Source organism: Apodemus sylvaticus, chromosome 13, assembly GCF_947179515.1.
Source record: "Apodemus sylvaticus chromosome 13, mApoSyl1.1, whole genome shotgun sequence".
NCBI lineage: Eukaryota > Metazoa > Chordata > Mammalia > Rodentia > Muridae > Apodemus > Apodemus sylvaticus.
In genome coordinates this window covers 34,877,076-34,892,275 of record NC_067484.1, presented here as the reverse complement: position 1 = coordinate 34,892,275, position 15,200 = coordinate 34,877,076, and the positions used below count along the sequence as shown (strand labels likewise).

At 38.9% G+C, this 15,200-nt stretch overlaps 1 protein-coding gene across 1 annotated transcript; it reads left to right on the top strand.

Moving 5' to 3' along the window:
* Window positions 1–3,682: 3,682 nt before the first annotated feature.
* LOC127698158 (serine protease inhibitor Kazal-type 10-like) lies at window positions 3,683–14,167 on the top strand. The gene is made up of 7 exons (XM_052201495.1): window positions 3,683–3,746; window positions 4,544–4,575; window positions 5,230–5,345; window positions 10,108–10,184; window positions 11,072–11,109; window positions 12,845–12,960; window positions 14,122–14,167. Exons 1-7 carry the CDS (start codon window positions 3,683–3,685, stop codon window positions 14,165–14,167), a joined length of 489 nt encoding a protein of 162 aa, XP_052057455.1.
* Window positions 14,168–15,200: the final 1,033 nt, after the last annotated feature.

Below are 15,200 nucleotides of genomic sequence, written 5' to 3'. Positions count from 1 at the left end.
TAAAATTTCTTCTTCAACTTACTTCAGTCAAATTTACACAAAGAAGACTATTTTTTTTCACCTCTTTTATTAAATTAACACAAAGGTGTTTTATTTTGGTATTATCAAAATGGGATTACTTCCTTCATTTTTTTTGATTGTTCACTGAATTACTTAGAAATTGGACAAAATGTTATTTCCTCACATGTATATTGCAACTTTAATTTATTTGTGAGTTATGGTTTTGGTGAATAATACAGGAATCTTCACATAAAAGATTTTATAATTTTGCAAACCAAGATCATTTTACTTTTTTCTTTTTCAATTTAAATGCCATTTTAAATCAAGATGCCCTAGTTTATTTTGCTTATTTATATCTTCAGAGAACTTTTTTTTTTTTTTTTTGAGACAGGGTGTCTCTGTGTAGCCCTGGCTGTCCTGGAACTCACTCTGTAGACCAGTCTGGCCTCAAACTCAGAAATCTGCCTGCCTTTGCCTCCCAAGTGCTGGGATTAAAGGCGTGTGCCACCACCGCCCAGCTTATATCTTCAGTTTAATTTTCATTTATTACTCTTGTGTGTACATAGGAGGTTGTGTGTGGAGGTGTGTGTGCAGTAGTGTGTGTGTTTGTGTGTGTGTGTGTGCAGAGGTCAAAGGGCACTGGGTGTGAGTCAGTTCTCTCCATCCTTCACGTGGGTTGAGATTTGTTCTGTTCCTTGTATTGTAATGCTAAATTCCATAGGTCTAGCTAGGCCTAGAGTGACTTCTCAAGTTTATAAGCTTTTCTTGTGCAAACCTTGTTCCTTGATTTAAAACTATTGGTTAAATGAAATTAGTTACAGCCAATTACTGGAGGGATTAGAGATAGGTGGGTTTGGAGTTACCTGGTTGGAGGAGAACAAGAGAAGATGGAGGAAGAACAAGAGGAGAGAAGAAGTCACTATGAGGGGAGATGAATGATGAACACATTGCCAGGAGAAACAGCAAGTATCTGGGGGTATACCACCGGGAAAGTAGGCACTCGAGCCATTAGAAGAGTTGATTAGGGGTTACCCACCCACCCCCAGTAATTATCAAAGCCAAATAATATAACCATAGTTTGAGTCTCATTTATTTTTTTAAAGATTTATTTATTTATTTATTTATTTATTTATTTATTTATTTATTTATTATATGTAAGTATACTGTAACTGTCTTCAGACACTCCAGAAGTGTGCGTCAGATCTCATTACAGATGGTTGTGAGCCACCATGTAGTTGCTGGGATTTGAACCCAGGACCTTCGGAAGAGTAGTCAGTGCTTTTAACTACTGAGCCATCTCACCAGCCCCATTATTTATTTTTAAACTAGTCAGGGATATGCTTAAATTGGTTGTACTACACATGTAGGTTCCAGTGATTGAATTTGGGTCATCAGATCTAGTGTCCTTTAGCTTCTGAGCCTTCTTGAAGACCTAGAAGGCTCTACATTAATCAATGTGTGATAGACCCTGTGTCTTATCTTGAACCACAGGCAGAAAGGATAAGATATCTCAACAGGAAATATGATAGTAATGTGTGATATCCATGGATATCAGATGGATGCATTTTGCATCTATTCCTAGATTATTAAATGTGTTTATTATTCAAGGGTATCATTTCTGCTGGGTGTTTTTATGCATCTATTGAATAGTGCATATTTTTAATTATACTAATAGAATCTTATTTTTGTAATGGTGTGATAAATGCACCCAAGTCTTGTATAATGACTTGTATGTTGGTGGTTTCTACTTGCTTCTGATTTTGCAGATTTTCATGCAAATTCCTAAGAGAGACAGATCATTAATTTTCCTTGTAAAAATGTTTTAAGCTTAGCATCAAGAAATACTGGTTTTAGAATAGTTTGATAAATATACCATCATTTATCTTTAAGATGTATTACTATTTTTAAGTCATTTTATTTTTAAGAAGATATATCTCCATAGCCTCTAATCTTCCTTCTCCCCCAATCTTACTGTATCCCCACCCTTTCCTCCTGAATTCATAATTTCTCCTTTAATTATTATTGTTACAAATCCTCTATTTTGTTGTTGTTGTTGTTGTTATTGAAATCAGAAGTGAAGCTAGATGCATTAGTTGCTCTTGCTGAGATAAAATACCATGACAAAGGGAGCATACAGTAGGAAGGGTTTATTTGCGCTTATGGTTCCAAAGAGTCAGGAGCCATAACATGACAGGGACAGCCTGGCAGAGGGCTGCATCTGGAGCTGGAAGCTAAGAGCTGAGAGCTCACATCTCATAGAGCAAGCACAACACAGAAAGAACAACCTGGGTATGGTAGAAGTCCCCGGCCTCTCATGGCCCATCATCAGTGACTTTCTTCCTACTTCCTGTGGGGTCTGTTGTGATGCCTCTTTTCTTCCCGATTTGAGTCCTCCCGGCCATTGCTCCCCTTTCATGGACAGTCTCACGGAAGTTCTTACCGCTGTTTCTCCTTTCAAACAACTAGCTCTTGGCATTGTTGCGTGTGTGTGCTGTCTTTCTGTTCTGTTTCGTTAACATATTTGCATCACTCCTCTCACAAGATTCACATTCACTTTTCTCACTGGTCAGTGCCTACCTAATACAGCAGGCCACCTTCTTGATTTCAGAAGTTTATTCTGCCTTTCTCTGGGCGTATGTAACTCTGAATCTCCTGGGAAACATGTTTTAGCCACGTGTCAAAAGACCTTTAGTTTTGTCAGTCATTTCCCGGTATTTTGTGAATTAAATTCTGATTTGTTCTTTAGCTCATGTTATTTAGCCGATGATAAAACAGTAGTAATAAGCACAAATCACTATTTTCCTGAATTTCCATTCCTGACTTACCTCATCTGCACTTTAGAAACACAACAACCATCCAAACATATATATTAACAATATATATGCTCACAGTATGACTGTGGAGTGTTACTTCCATAGGCTTTAATATCTCTCTAGAAAAATCTCAATATATATATTTAGTTTATAAAACTATTAAAGACATTGAGCCTTATTAAATTCAAAATTGGCTCTCACTTTCCTGCTTAATTCTCTAGAATGGAAAAAGTATTCACATTCCTTATCTGTGTTTGGATCAATAACTGCACTCATATTTCTAGGTACAGGAGATCCTTCAGTGGAATACCTCCTGCTGAGGGATGATCTACTGAGAAGTACTTGGTAGGTACCTCTCATGACCTGTTTTACAGCTTGTGGGGAACAGACAACCTACTTCTGTGTCTTCCCTGCCCCAGGCCTCCACTTATCCTTACTTAAATATCAGGAAACAAGAGTTACCTTGTAACTGAAGAAGAGTGAACAAGAGAGCCAGAAGTCTCCAGAGGTCTGTCCCCAAGTCTGCCACCTTTCTGCATAAGGTAGATGAAGCATTGGGAAGATGGCTAAATACCAAGCATTGCTGTCAATATTGTAGAGAAAGAGCCCCAGTACCCAGCATTGTCAAGTACTGCTAGAGGGAGACAGCAGCACTTGTGTGTGCAGCACACACAGAATCGCTTCAAAGGAAGATAGGTTTATACTCATCCTTGATGTCAGAATTGTCTTGGATGTGCTTCTTGGCAATAACTGTTCTAATTGTCCAAAGAAATCCCAGGTTCAGCTAATCACGTCTACTCTTAATGCAGCCAGTTCGTTCCTTATAACAAATTTTCTGAATGATTTTTTTTTCCTGCAGATTTGCTCAAATGAAGTTATCATCACTATGGTCCAATGCTGTTTTAATCAATGTGGCCTTTGCTTTGTATTCCGGTAAGTTTCCAGCCTTGGGTAGAATTCCTGGTGTGCTCCCGTAGTGAGACGGGAACTGAAAGGTTGTTTTACTGACTTTTCAATCCTTGAATCTGTAAAATAAGAAAAAGTAGGTTCTATACTACTTGTCAAAAGATACTTAACTTCTGTACGAAAGAGAAAAAGACATAGAATGGTGCTGGTCCCTGAGTGGTGAAATTTAGAACATTGCCCGTTGCTGAATCTAGGGTCTTCTGATTAATTTTCATAGTTGGTATTTGGGGGAGATTTTATGGTTGTTAAATGCAAAGTGCAGGAAGAAATCCTCTTTTCCAGGTCTAGTGTGCTTTAGCATTCGGAATTGTTACATGCTTTTAGCTCCCAGCCCTGAAATCAATGACATGTGTAAGGAAAAGACTCTTTCCAGACCTTGACATCTTTTATCATTTACATTTCTAGAGGAAGTGGTTTTAGATATTGACAAATGTCCTGATAATAGAGCACAATGTTTTGAAGTACGTTTTGGCTCAGCATTTCCTTCTATACTAATTAGGTATCTGTGCTGTAAATCTTTTAAGAGATGGCATCATTACAGAGATTATTGACAATTTCTCTAGAAGTTATTGAAAACAGTATATAATTTTTCACAGAGCTCATTTGCCTGATTAGTATTAATTGTTTTTGTTAAGTATGTAGATATATTAATTTTTGTTACTAGCAGAGACTTCTCTTGTCGGTCGGTGGCAGTCCTTTGCATAGATTGCTGAAGTTTCTTCATTTGTGATCTACTTATTTTAAAATTGTTTTTGTTGCCATAGAAACTGCCTTCATATCAACACACAAACTTCACGTAAGTCACTAGTCCATTTGGAATTTGAAGCACAATTTTAAATGTTTTCCATTTAGACTCTCAGTAAGATTGCCTAAGATATACAAGAAATTAAAAAAATTAAAATATGTGTTTATGCAAGTATTATTATACCAAAGTCAACTACCACAATCTACCAAAGCAGTATAATACCACATTGGTATGATCTAAGAATGGTCTAATGGTAATGAGCATAGGAAAGCTATTGGCAATTATTAGCTGTTTTTTACAATACTGAGCTACAAAAAGCATACTTAAGAGTAAAATTATTTATCCTAACAAGGAGAAAGTAGTATACCAATTATCAATTTTAAGAGAATAAATAGTAATTATTCCTATTGAAAATGTGTGTATCTGCATATATATATCATATAATGGTAGAAAATACATATAAATATTATATACTATATTATATTATTATAACTCCTTACATGTTGTTTTAAAAGTACTGAGAATGATTAGTTACTGCATAGTGAGTGTGTAGATATTTGATTTTAATCCTAAATACACATTATGTTATCTTGTGTTGAACATAGAAGCACACACACACACACACATATACCATATTTTAAGACTATTATAATCAAATGTATAATCACTACTAAATAATTTCTAATGTCTTCCTCTGTTTTACAGATAGACTGTAAACCATATCTGAATTATATTGACATGTGTACCAAAGAGTATTATCCTATGTGTGCAACTAATGGAAAAACTTATTGCAATAAATGTGTTTTCTGCAAGGCACTGAAGTAAGAATGCGATAGTGAATATTTGTTTTTCTAGTCGTGAATAAGGCATTATTACACAGTGATATAAGAATTCATATTGCTGATAATCTAGACACATGGACTGTAGCAACTATGACAACTACAGACAACTATGACAGTTTATAAAAGCCGAGGGATGTACTTTTAGCTCTTCTTAAGAGTGTTACCGTGACCTGTCAACAGATCCGTGTTAAATGTTCTGCAAATCTGACTCATTTGACTTAACTTGGTGGGTTGTGAGGTTCTACTGCAGAGCAGCAGCCACAAGGGTGATTTTGAAACTGTAATGTTAAGTAGCATAACTCTGAAATGCAACGGGAGTCTGTCTCGCAGCTTTCTAGCTACAGGAAAGAACTGATCAGAAATCAGACTGAATGGTGAGCTTTACAATTCACCATGGACAATGAGCTAGTTAGTGCTAAAAAGAAACTCATGTAAGGTCACTTCGTCTCTGGAAGTTTTACTGTGTTTCTAACCACCCCGCCCCCAGAGCACAGGCAGTCTCAACTGAACTCCCATCTCTGTCTCTGTCTGTCTCTGTTTCTGTCTCTGTCTCTCTGTCTCTCTCTCTCTGTCTCTGTCTCTCTGTCTCTGTCTCTATCTCTCTCTCCTTCAGTCTGAAAGACTTTGTGGTCTGAAGGTTCATCAGCCTTCTTTATTCCTCATTTCCTTACGTGGCTTTCTACTCTTCTAAAATAGCTGCCCATTTGCTTCTGAAGTGGTATGTGCCTCTTGGCAGAGCTCCAGTTACCTATAGCTCTTCTTTCATGGATCAGATTTGAGTTTTGATTGAGAAAGTTGGAATTGCCAAGGATCCCCACAGTGGAGAAAGGGCACACAGAGAACTAAGAAGCAAGTAGACACAGCTGCTTTAAGAATAAAGCCTAATCTCTCTAGCATGTTCAAATCCTCTCTTATACGTATATAAGCATATAAATTATCCAAAAGGAGTGATTAATTTTAATGTTTTTTTTTCTTTTGACTCTATAGGAGAAGTGATGTTCCTTTTGAATTTGCTCATTATGGTAAATGCTGACATTTTCTGGAGCTAAACATTCCAATGGCTATCATTACGATATCTTTCTGCAGTGAATCCTACAAGTAGTCTCTTGATCAAAGTCTCCCATTCATAGAAGACCAGATGAATCACACTATATGATGGAAGATTAAATACTGTGCATTTAAGGTTACTCTCAACAATGAGAAAGTGTAATTTCAGGGTTTCTATTGTCAATGACCATTAATAAAATGATAGTTTGAAATCTCAGTATCCAAACAGAGTGTGGTCCTTACACATAAATCCTAGCACTTAGGAAGCTGGGGCTAGAGGAATGATGTGAGTTTGAGTTTGGGCTACAGAGCAAGTTGATCACAAACAACAAAACCCTTATCTTAATGTTATGTTTGATAATGTGAACCCACACTCAATGTAAAACTCTAAGTACCTAAATATTTTTCTCAATAAAATATTAAACAATGTTGTTAAATGTATTAGAGTCCTTTTTAAGTTTGAGTGCATAATGGTTCAAGAAATATTTCAGTGCCTGTGATCTAAAAGATATTTTCCAAAGTTATCCAAATATCATATTACTTGAGAAATTTTTAAATAAATATGTTAGATTCTGTTTGCTCTCAAGTTTCAGTACATTTAGAGGAGGGTTTTGAGTAGTTAAGAGTCTAGGAGGCTGCTTAGGTTTGTATGCTCATGGGCCGTAGGGAATCATGATGGTATCAGTTATAGTTTCCATCTCAGTCAAGGTAGAAAAGAAAGAGGCAAATAACATGAACTCATGGACAAAACTGTATTAATTAGTGAGGGAGGGAAAGAAGAAGAAAGGGAGGGAGGGAGGGAGGGAGGGAGGGAGGAAGGGTGAAAAGGAGGGAGGAAGGAAGTGTTAGAAATAGGCCCTTTATCTGAACATTCATGTTGGCTGGGATATGACAGTTTTCCAGCCATCAGTGTAATTTTTTTAATAGCAACAAAAGCCAGCCCCTCACATATTAAGGTAGTTCTTCCTTGAATGAGATAAGAATCGGTGCCTGTTTGTCCTGGAGACATGATGGGGCTGTGCTCATCTGCTTGCTCTCTTCCCTAGGATCACAGTGGAGAATAAAGACTCATTTCATAGACTGCTAACAAAGTTCATTAGAGAGATGTATAGTTAGCGACTCATAGGTGACAAGGGAGTAGATAAGGGCCAGGAGATTGTCCCTTGTCCTTGTGAGGGTTTCTGTTTAAACCATTAGACTTAGGCTTAGATTCTAAGCCTTAGGATAGACCTAACTTTGAAGCAATTGCAGATTCTAAGAGTCTTGGTAGATAGATGTTAACTCCAGGGTTTAGAGACAAGAAATTTAATCATATTTTATTCTTTACATTCTGGTAATAAGAAGAACCTGAACAGAGATTTTTATCCTTTATTCTTTCTGTAAGACAACTTCTCCAGAGAATATTTTTATGCCCAAAATTAGTAGTTTAGGAATAATGTAATGAAAAAAACCACACCAACAAACAGTAAGGTAGGTAGCCCCAACCATTCAACTTTAGGCTGCTTACTTTGGAAAAGAGATCTGTCACTGTACAATGGAGTGGATAGTTCATGAGGTTCGACTTTTAAGGATCCCAGCAAACAGATTTCTGATACAGCCACACCAACCATGGTTCCTCTAAGAAACAAAGCCAAGAGAACATATAGATGTATTCATCAGGGTTGAAAATCCCACAATAGCCATGTTGGTGCCAAGAAACAGGGAGCATTGGTGGATCCTCAGCTCGGGATCCATCAGTGACAGGAGACCCAGGCAGTCCAAGCAGGCCTGAGGCGCCTGCCGTGATGCTTGCTACTAGAGTAAGTCTTCATTCAAAAGTGGTCAGATTCTCCTGGGTGCCAATGACAGAGAGAGAGAGAGAGAGAGAGAGAGAGAGAGAGAGAGAGAGAGAGAGAGCCATAGGAGAGAATGCAGGTAAGTGCTTCTCCCCTCTCTGTTTTTCCACTCCATCCAGACATTTCCCTGAGTGGATGACACTGTTGACATTCAGGATGAGTTTTAACCACTTAGTTCATTGACCTGTAAAAGGTTCTCCCCAAATCTCACCACTGACTTAACTCGAAATGAGGTTTATTAACTCTCTAGGCACCCCTTCATTCAGTCAAATTGTCAGCCAGATTTAGTCATCACAACTTCTGTACCTTTTAGCACTCAAACATACCACAGCCCAGGTTTCTTACACAAACAATACATTTAACTGTTCTGGTTGTAGAAATGGACATAGGTTGAAAAGTGTCCTAAAGATACTTTGTATGTTCCTGGCTGTAAAATTGTGCTATGGGTTTGCAAATGTCTTGATGTGACACCAGTATGTACCTTAAAACAAAACACCTAATAAAAATAAAATTTCCTGTCAAGTCAGCCAGGCATACGCATATTAGTTTTATTTTAGCATTTGATCTAATTTTTCTGACAAAACCACGAGGTAAAATTGTCGAGTCACAAGTCTTTAAACTCGTTTTTCTTTTCTTTTTTATTTGCTTGTTCTTTCTTACCCAATAGTTTGAAATACTCCTCTTGACTAAAGGAGCTGGATGGGTTTGCAACCCCTTAGGAAGAACAACAATATGAACCAACAAGAGCTCCCAAGGTCTAAACCACCAAACAAAGAGTACATATGGAGGGACCCATGGCTCCAGCTGCATATGCAGCAGAGGATGACCTTGTTGGACATCAATGGGAGAAGAGGCCCTTGATCCCTGAAAACTTAATACTCCAGTGTAGGAGAATGAGAGGGCAGGGAGGGAGGAGTGGGTGTGGGGGGCACACACGCATAGAAGCAGGCAGAGGGGAGGGGATAGGAGGTTTCTGGGGGAGAAATTGGGAAAGGGGATAACATTTGAAATGTAAATAAATAAAATATCCAATAAAAACATTTAAAAAAAGAAATACTCCTCTCTCCCCCTTCCTCCCTCCCCCTATGCCCCCCTCTGTGTGTTTGTGTGTGTGTGTGTGTGTGTGTGTGTGTGTGTTTGTGTGTGTGTCTATCAATTGCCTTCTCATTCTCTTTACCTCTGGATAAATCAGGTCAAACTGTTCCTAACTTTCTACTGAGAGAACCATTAAAAACAAGTGAGGTGGATCTCGTAAGCTATTTTGCAGCCTCCAGAGGGAACACAGACTTCTGCTCTGATAGATTGGTGCTGGGCTTTTGATCTTGTTTCTGAACAAGGTTCTCAAAGAAAGAGCAATCAGAGCTGCAGCCGAAGGGAAGTGGCTGGGAAGAGAAGGCAAGCCAAACTGTTTCACTGTCTAGAACTGTTGATGTCTCCCCACTGTCTTCAGTGTTCCAGAGAGGGGGTACAGAGACACTAGGAGACTGTCCCAGGACCTAGGGTTGCTATAACAACTTCTCAAGGTCCCTCTTTATAAAAGAATTATTTCCAAAAAACTGAAATTCCAATGTGGGCATTTCTTGAAGTGCAGTGAGTCTCTTCCTTAGCTTAGCCAACTGCTGGGAGAATAAATAGCTCTTTCTAGGTACGTGAAGGCCTTTGAAGGAGGTCTCCAGGAGGACTCGGTACCTCTGTCACCTGGGTCTTATTGATTCTGAAGATTAGGAAAAGAATAGAGGGAGGGTAATGTGAGCCATAATTAGGAATCTGGGAAAAGAGTGTGTATGGTGCCTTCTTGATCTGTAAGAAACTTTCACTTGGAAATGTGTTATAGAAGCTCTTAAATGATTGCTCCACAGACTTGACAAAATGTCTTCCTCATTAATATGGATCAAAACCATTTTCATCCTGGCCTTGGTGGTTCCCCTTTATTATGGTAAGTACTTTTTCTTCTCTCCCCCTCCCAAGCATACAATGCTGGAAGCAACCATTGCAGTTCAGAGCCAGATGAACGTTTCAAATGGGAGCAGACCCATCCAATGATGACAGGGAAAGCATTAGGCTCTGCAGAACTTACACCATTGATTTTCTGTTGACTCAGTGAACTGGAACATAGGAACTGAATTACCTCAGTAGTAGAAGCAGGGCACAACACTGTGTGACCAGAAAACCAATCACTCAAAACATAAATCCTAAAACCAGTACTTTGGATTTTTATCATGTTCTCGTTGATCTTTGGTTAGCTATACTTACCCTCACCCCATTTTGCAGGATTTCAGTGTTGTTGAACGCAATGTATGAGATAGGCACACACAGAGTCTTCCAGATCAGGTGCTTCTTAACATTGTTATTTATCATTGGTCAGCTGAGTTCTGTAAGCCAAGGTCTGTGCTTAGAGAGAAAACACATAGATTCTCCCACTGACAAATCCCAAATTTCAGAATAAACAAAGGGACTGGTGAAAGATTAGACCTGAGATACTGCATCTTAGTAATTCAATGCTAATCAATTTTTCTGCATGTCTTTTGTACAAGGCAAACTAGTTGCTTTGCCACAAGGCATTGTTCCTTTATGCCATTTCACATAAGAGCACACCGTGGTATCTTTAGAAGGAGAGTTTTAGAAATTAGTAAACAAGGGACCTTTCCAGATTTGAATCACTCTACAAACGCTTTATTCTGCCACTTCCTCACCTCCTTACTTCGAAGGTCATGACTATGCAATTTGCAGAGGTTACTTTCTCTAAGAACTGAGAGCACTTCACACTGTAGACTGTGCTTCCCTGTTTGCATTCTTGACGTTTCTTCTGTTTGCTGGTTTCAGAAACCACTTTTGCATTTTCCAAAGAAGTTCATCGTAAGGTAAGTTAACACCAGGTACTTTGGCAGCTTCATGGGAGCCAGAGGTGTTGAGGACACCATGAGAACAGGATCCACAGAATCAACTAAGCCGGGCTCATAGGGGCTCACAGAGACTGAAGAGGCCGACACTGGCCCGTAGGGGCCTACACTAGGTCCCTTGCATGTATATGTGGTTGTTAGCCTGGTGTTTTGTGGGACTCCTGGTGGTGGGAATGGAGTGTCTTTGACTCTTTCATCTGTTCTTGGGATCTTCTCCTCCTCCTGAGTTTCCTTGTACAGCTTCGCTATGAAGGTTTGTATCTAGCCTTCTGGTTAACTTGTTGTGCTGTACTCAGTTGATATCCTCGGGGGTGGGGGGTCTTCTCTTTTCCAAAGGGAAATGGGGGAGGAATGGATCTGGGGAAGAGGGAAGCAGGGAACTGAGAAGAGTAGAGGGAGGGGAAACTGCAACTATAATTTTTAATAGAAGAATAAATAAATAAATAAATAAATAAATAAATAAGTGGTAAACTTTTAGCTAGTTTATACATAACTTTTAATGTCAAATACCAACAGGAAGTCTATAATAGAACAGACCCAGAAAAAAATGAAAAGCAAACAAAAGCATTGATGTTATTATTATTACATGAAAGTCAAGAGGCTGGAGAGATGACTCAGGTTAAGAGCACTTACTATTACCCTTGCACACAAACCACATTTGGTGCCCAGCAGCTACATGTCAGCTCAAAGCTATCTGTAACTCCAGTTCCATAGGATTAACCACCTTTTCTGACCTCCATGGGCTCTTGCACATGGGTGGTGCATATATATATATATATATATATATATATATATATATATATGCCCAGGCACACACACATACACATACATACACATATACATATAAACAGTAATAGTCTTGCCAACACTATACAAATATTTAGCATTATTCAAAATTCCATTAATGGACTGAGTCCTTATTATATACAAGTATGATTTTAAATTATATTTAAAGTACAATTGCTTAATCTAGGAAGGAAAGAAGATCGAAAGTAATTGAATAATCTCTTTATGGGTGAATTAATCACGATTTTTTAAAAATTATCAACACTCTATAATGTTATATAGATGTGAAGAAGAACCTGTAGTTCTAAACACATGAGTAGATAAAAGTTTCGAAGTTTGAAAAGGCAGATTCACCGGGAAATACACATTGTTGCCTATTTCTGTAAGTCACCCATACTCTCCTTAGCTACATCTGTATGCAGCCTTACACACCTGTATAAAGGCCCACATGTATGAGTGCTATGTGTCTGTCATGAATAGTTCAGAAGAACAAGAGACTGAAGGGTAAGTGATTAGATGGCTTTTTAAAATCAGGTTTATTAAAAAAAATGTATCAGTAATAGAAGCCTGATGACCTGAGTTCAATCTCCAGGGCTCATGTGGTAGAAAGACTCCTGCAAGTTGTCTTCTGAGCCCTCCATGAATGTTGTGGCATGCGTGTACATGTGCACACATGAACACACACACACACACACACACACACACACACACACGTGTACACATACACACACCCCTAAGCACACATACACAAAGTGTGATTACATAGATGTATAACGTATTTGTGCTTGGGCACCTTGAAGTCTATATTTTAAAACTTAATATTGAACCATTCTGCTGTGTCTCTCCCCCAACTCCCCAAACACAAAGATCACCATATGATAAACCTTGCATGTCTCTTTATGTCTGACAGCCGGACTGTGACAAGTACAAGACATTCCCAAATAAGTGTACCAGGGAAAGGTATCCAGTCTGTGGGACCGACGGACACACTTACAGCAACGAATGTGTTTTCTGCAACGCAAAACTGTAAGCACATGTGACTAAAGGTTGGCTTTTCCCGGAAGGCCATGATAAAAAACCCTTCCGATAACCCAGACGTGGCACATACAGTCGACTCTGTTACCACTAAAGCCACAGAAACCCGCTTATACCTTTGCTTTAACTGCTCATTTGCACAACCTGTTAAATGTATCTCCCGATTAATTTAAACTCATTATTATGAACTACTAGCAGCACAGTGGTAAACAGGGTAACAAAATTCCAGCCTTAGATGCTGAACAGTAATGACCCTGTTGTGGGAGCAGAATACTCAAGCATAGAACTCAGAAATCCGCTGGGCAGTGGTGGTGCACGCCTTTAATCCCAACACTTGGGAGGCAGAGGCAGGTGGATTTCTGAGTTCAAGACCAGCCTGGTCTACAGAGTGGGTTCCAGGACAGCTAGGGCTACACAGAGAAACCCTGTCTTGAGAAACCACAAAAACAAACAAACAAACAAACAAACAAAAAGAACTCAGAAATCCATCATAACTGAATGTAATACCAAGGAGCGAGGTCTCTGATGATGTGCTTTGTCTGCTCAGCGTGTTGATAACTTCCTAATATTCCTGCAGGCCAGGGCAGTCTGGGAGCACGCCCACTCCCCTGACACTCCCTTCCCTGCCCTACCATTCTGATCACATTCTCTTATTCTGATCACATTCTCTCATTGCCTAAGGAGTGTGTAAAAAATTGCCTAATGGATGCTAATGAATTTGTACATGTATTCTTTTTACTTTAATTCAGCTGCATTCCTACCTTACACCACATTTTTCTCTCTCTTTCCAATGTTTCCTTCCATAAACATTTCTGTGTACTTAATCCTCAAAATGTGCGGTGCTTCTAGATGACCCCTAGGACAATTTCTAGTCGTCTTCTCTGTTGGGTCTGAGATGATACCAAAGTTGAGTCAGAACTAGGCTTCTAGGAAAAAAATCAACTCTCTCATGCTGAGGGAAAGGAGATGTGTTAGGGTGGCTAAGTGGTGGGATGTAACTGCTTGTGGGTAACGGGAGATTCTCTGCTACATGTCAGTTCCTTCTCATTATAAAGCAATGAGTGCAATGCAATTTATAAATCAGTGCATGTTAACTGGAAATGGTGGCTCAATTCTGCATTTTTCCCTTCTGGTTTCCTTTTTTCCCTCCAGATCTGCTAAAGAAAAACTTGATTATCAGCATCATGGTCCTTGCTGAGGTTTGCTTGGGTTACACAATGTTCAGGGTCCTGTGGTTATCTTTTTCCATGGTGGATCCTGCCATTAAGTAAAATGTTCTCAATCAGTGCTTAAAATTCCTAAACAGCAAGTGAAGCCTTCTGTGGATCATACAGTGGAATACAGGATTTTGAAAGATTTCTTCAACCTGTGATGGAAGGCTTTTATTTCAATCGTTTTATTATAGTGTTAAAAATTGCTGTCTTAATTTTGGGTTTGAGAAAATCCAGTGTGTTTTGTAACCATACATGTTTCATTCAATAAAATGTTAAATAAATTTTATCCTAAGTATCCTTTATCTTAGAGGCAGTTGGTTAAGCCTTAGAGGTAGATGGTTAAGGTAAGTGAACACTTTTAGTAATTATAATTTGTTGATGCAAAAAACACAGATCTCACCTTGAAGGGAATAGGAGATATTTTGTGTGTGTGGGGGGACAGTTTTGGTAACTGTGATCATAGATTTAGGTTACCCCAAGGTCTATATTCCAACATGGAAGCAGCTTTATAAAGTTTATAATCTTACAGGACATAGAAAGTTATAAATCAAGGCATGTTCAAAATACATTAGTGGGTACATCAGAGAAGTGGCTATAGCAAGATGGGCAAAACTTTTCCATAGACCTTTGTGGTGGGTTAAGTGCAAAAGACATCATAGGCCGATATGTTTGAATGATTGGTCCCTAGGTAGTAGAACATTTGAGGAAGGATTAGGAGCTATGGCCTTGTTGGAGAAGGTACATCACTCAGGGTAGGTTTTAAGATTTCAAAGCCCACAACCTTCCATTCCCCTTAGCTTCCTCCCCCCCACCTTTGTCTTTGTCTCTCTACCTACCTAATTCTTGTGAATCAGATTAAACTCTCAGATTCTGCTCTTCCATGTCTGCCTGCTGCTATGCTCCCCTCATCCCCACAATGGTCATGGACTCTTTCTCAGAAACTACAAACAAGGCTCCAAGTTAAATGCTTCCTTTTACACGTTGCCTTGGTCATGGTGTTTTGTCACAGGAACAAAA

Bases quoted from the DNA above. Each gene is read 5' to 3' on its own strand.
- LOC127698158 (XM_052201495.1), top strand. From the start codon at position 3,683: ATGAAGTTATCATCACTATGGTCCAATGCTGTTTTAATCAATGTGGCC. The intron at 5,346-10,107 runs GTAAGAATGCGA...ATTGCTCCACAG, and splicing joins GTTTTCTGCAAGGCACTGAA to ACTTGACAAAATGTCTTCCT. The intron at 12,961-14,121 runs GTAAGCACATGT...TTTTCCCTCCAG, and splicing joins GTTTTCTGCAACGCAAAACT to ATCTGCTAAAGAAAAACTTG.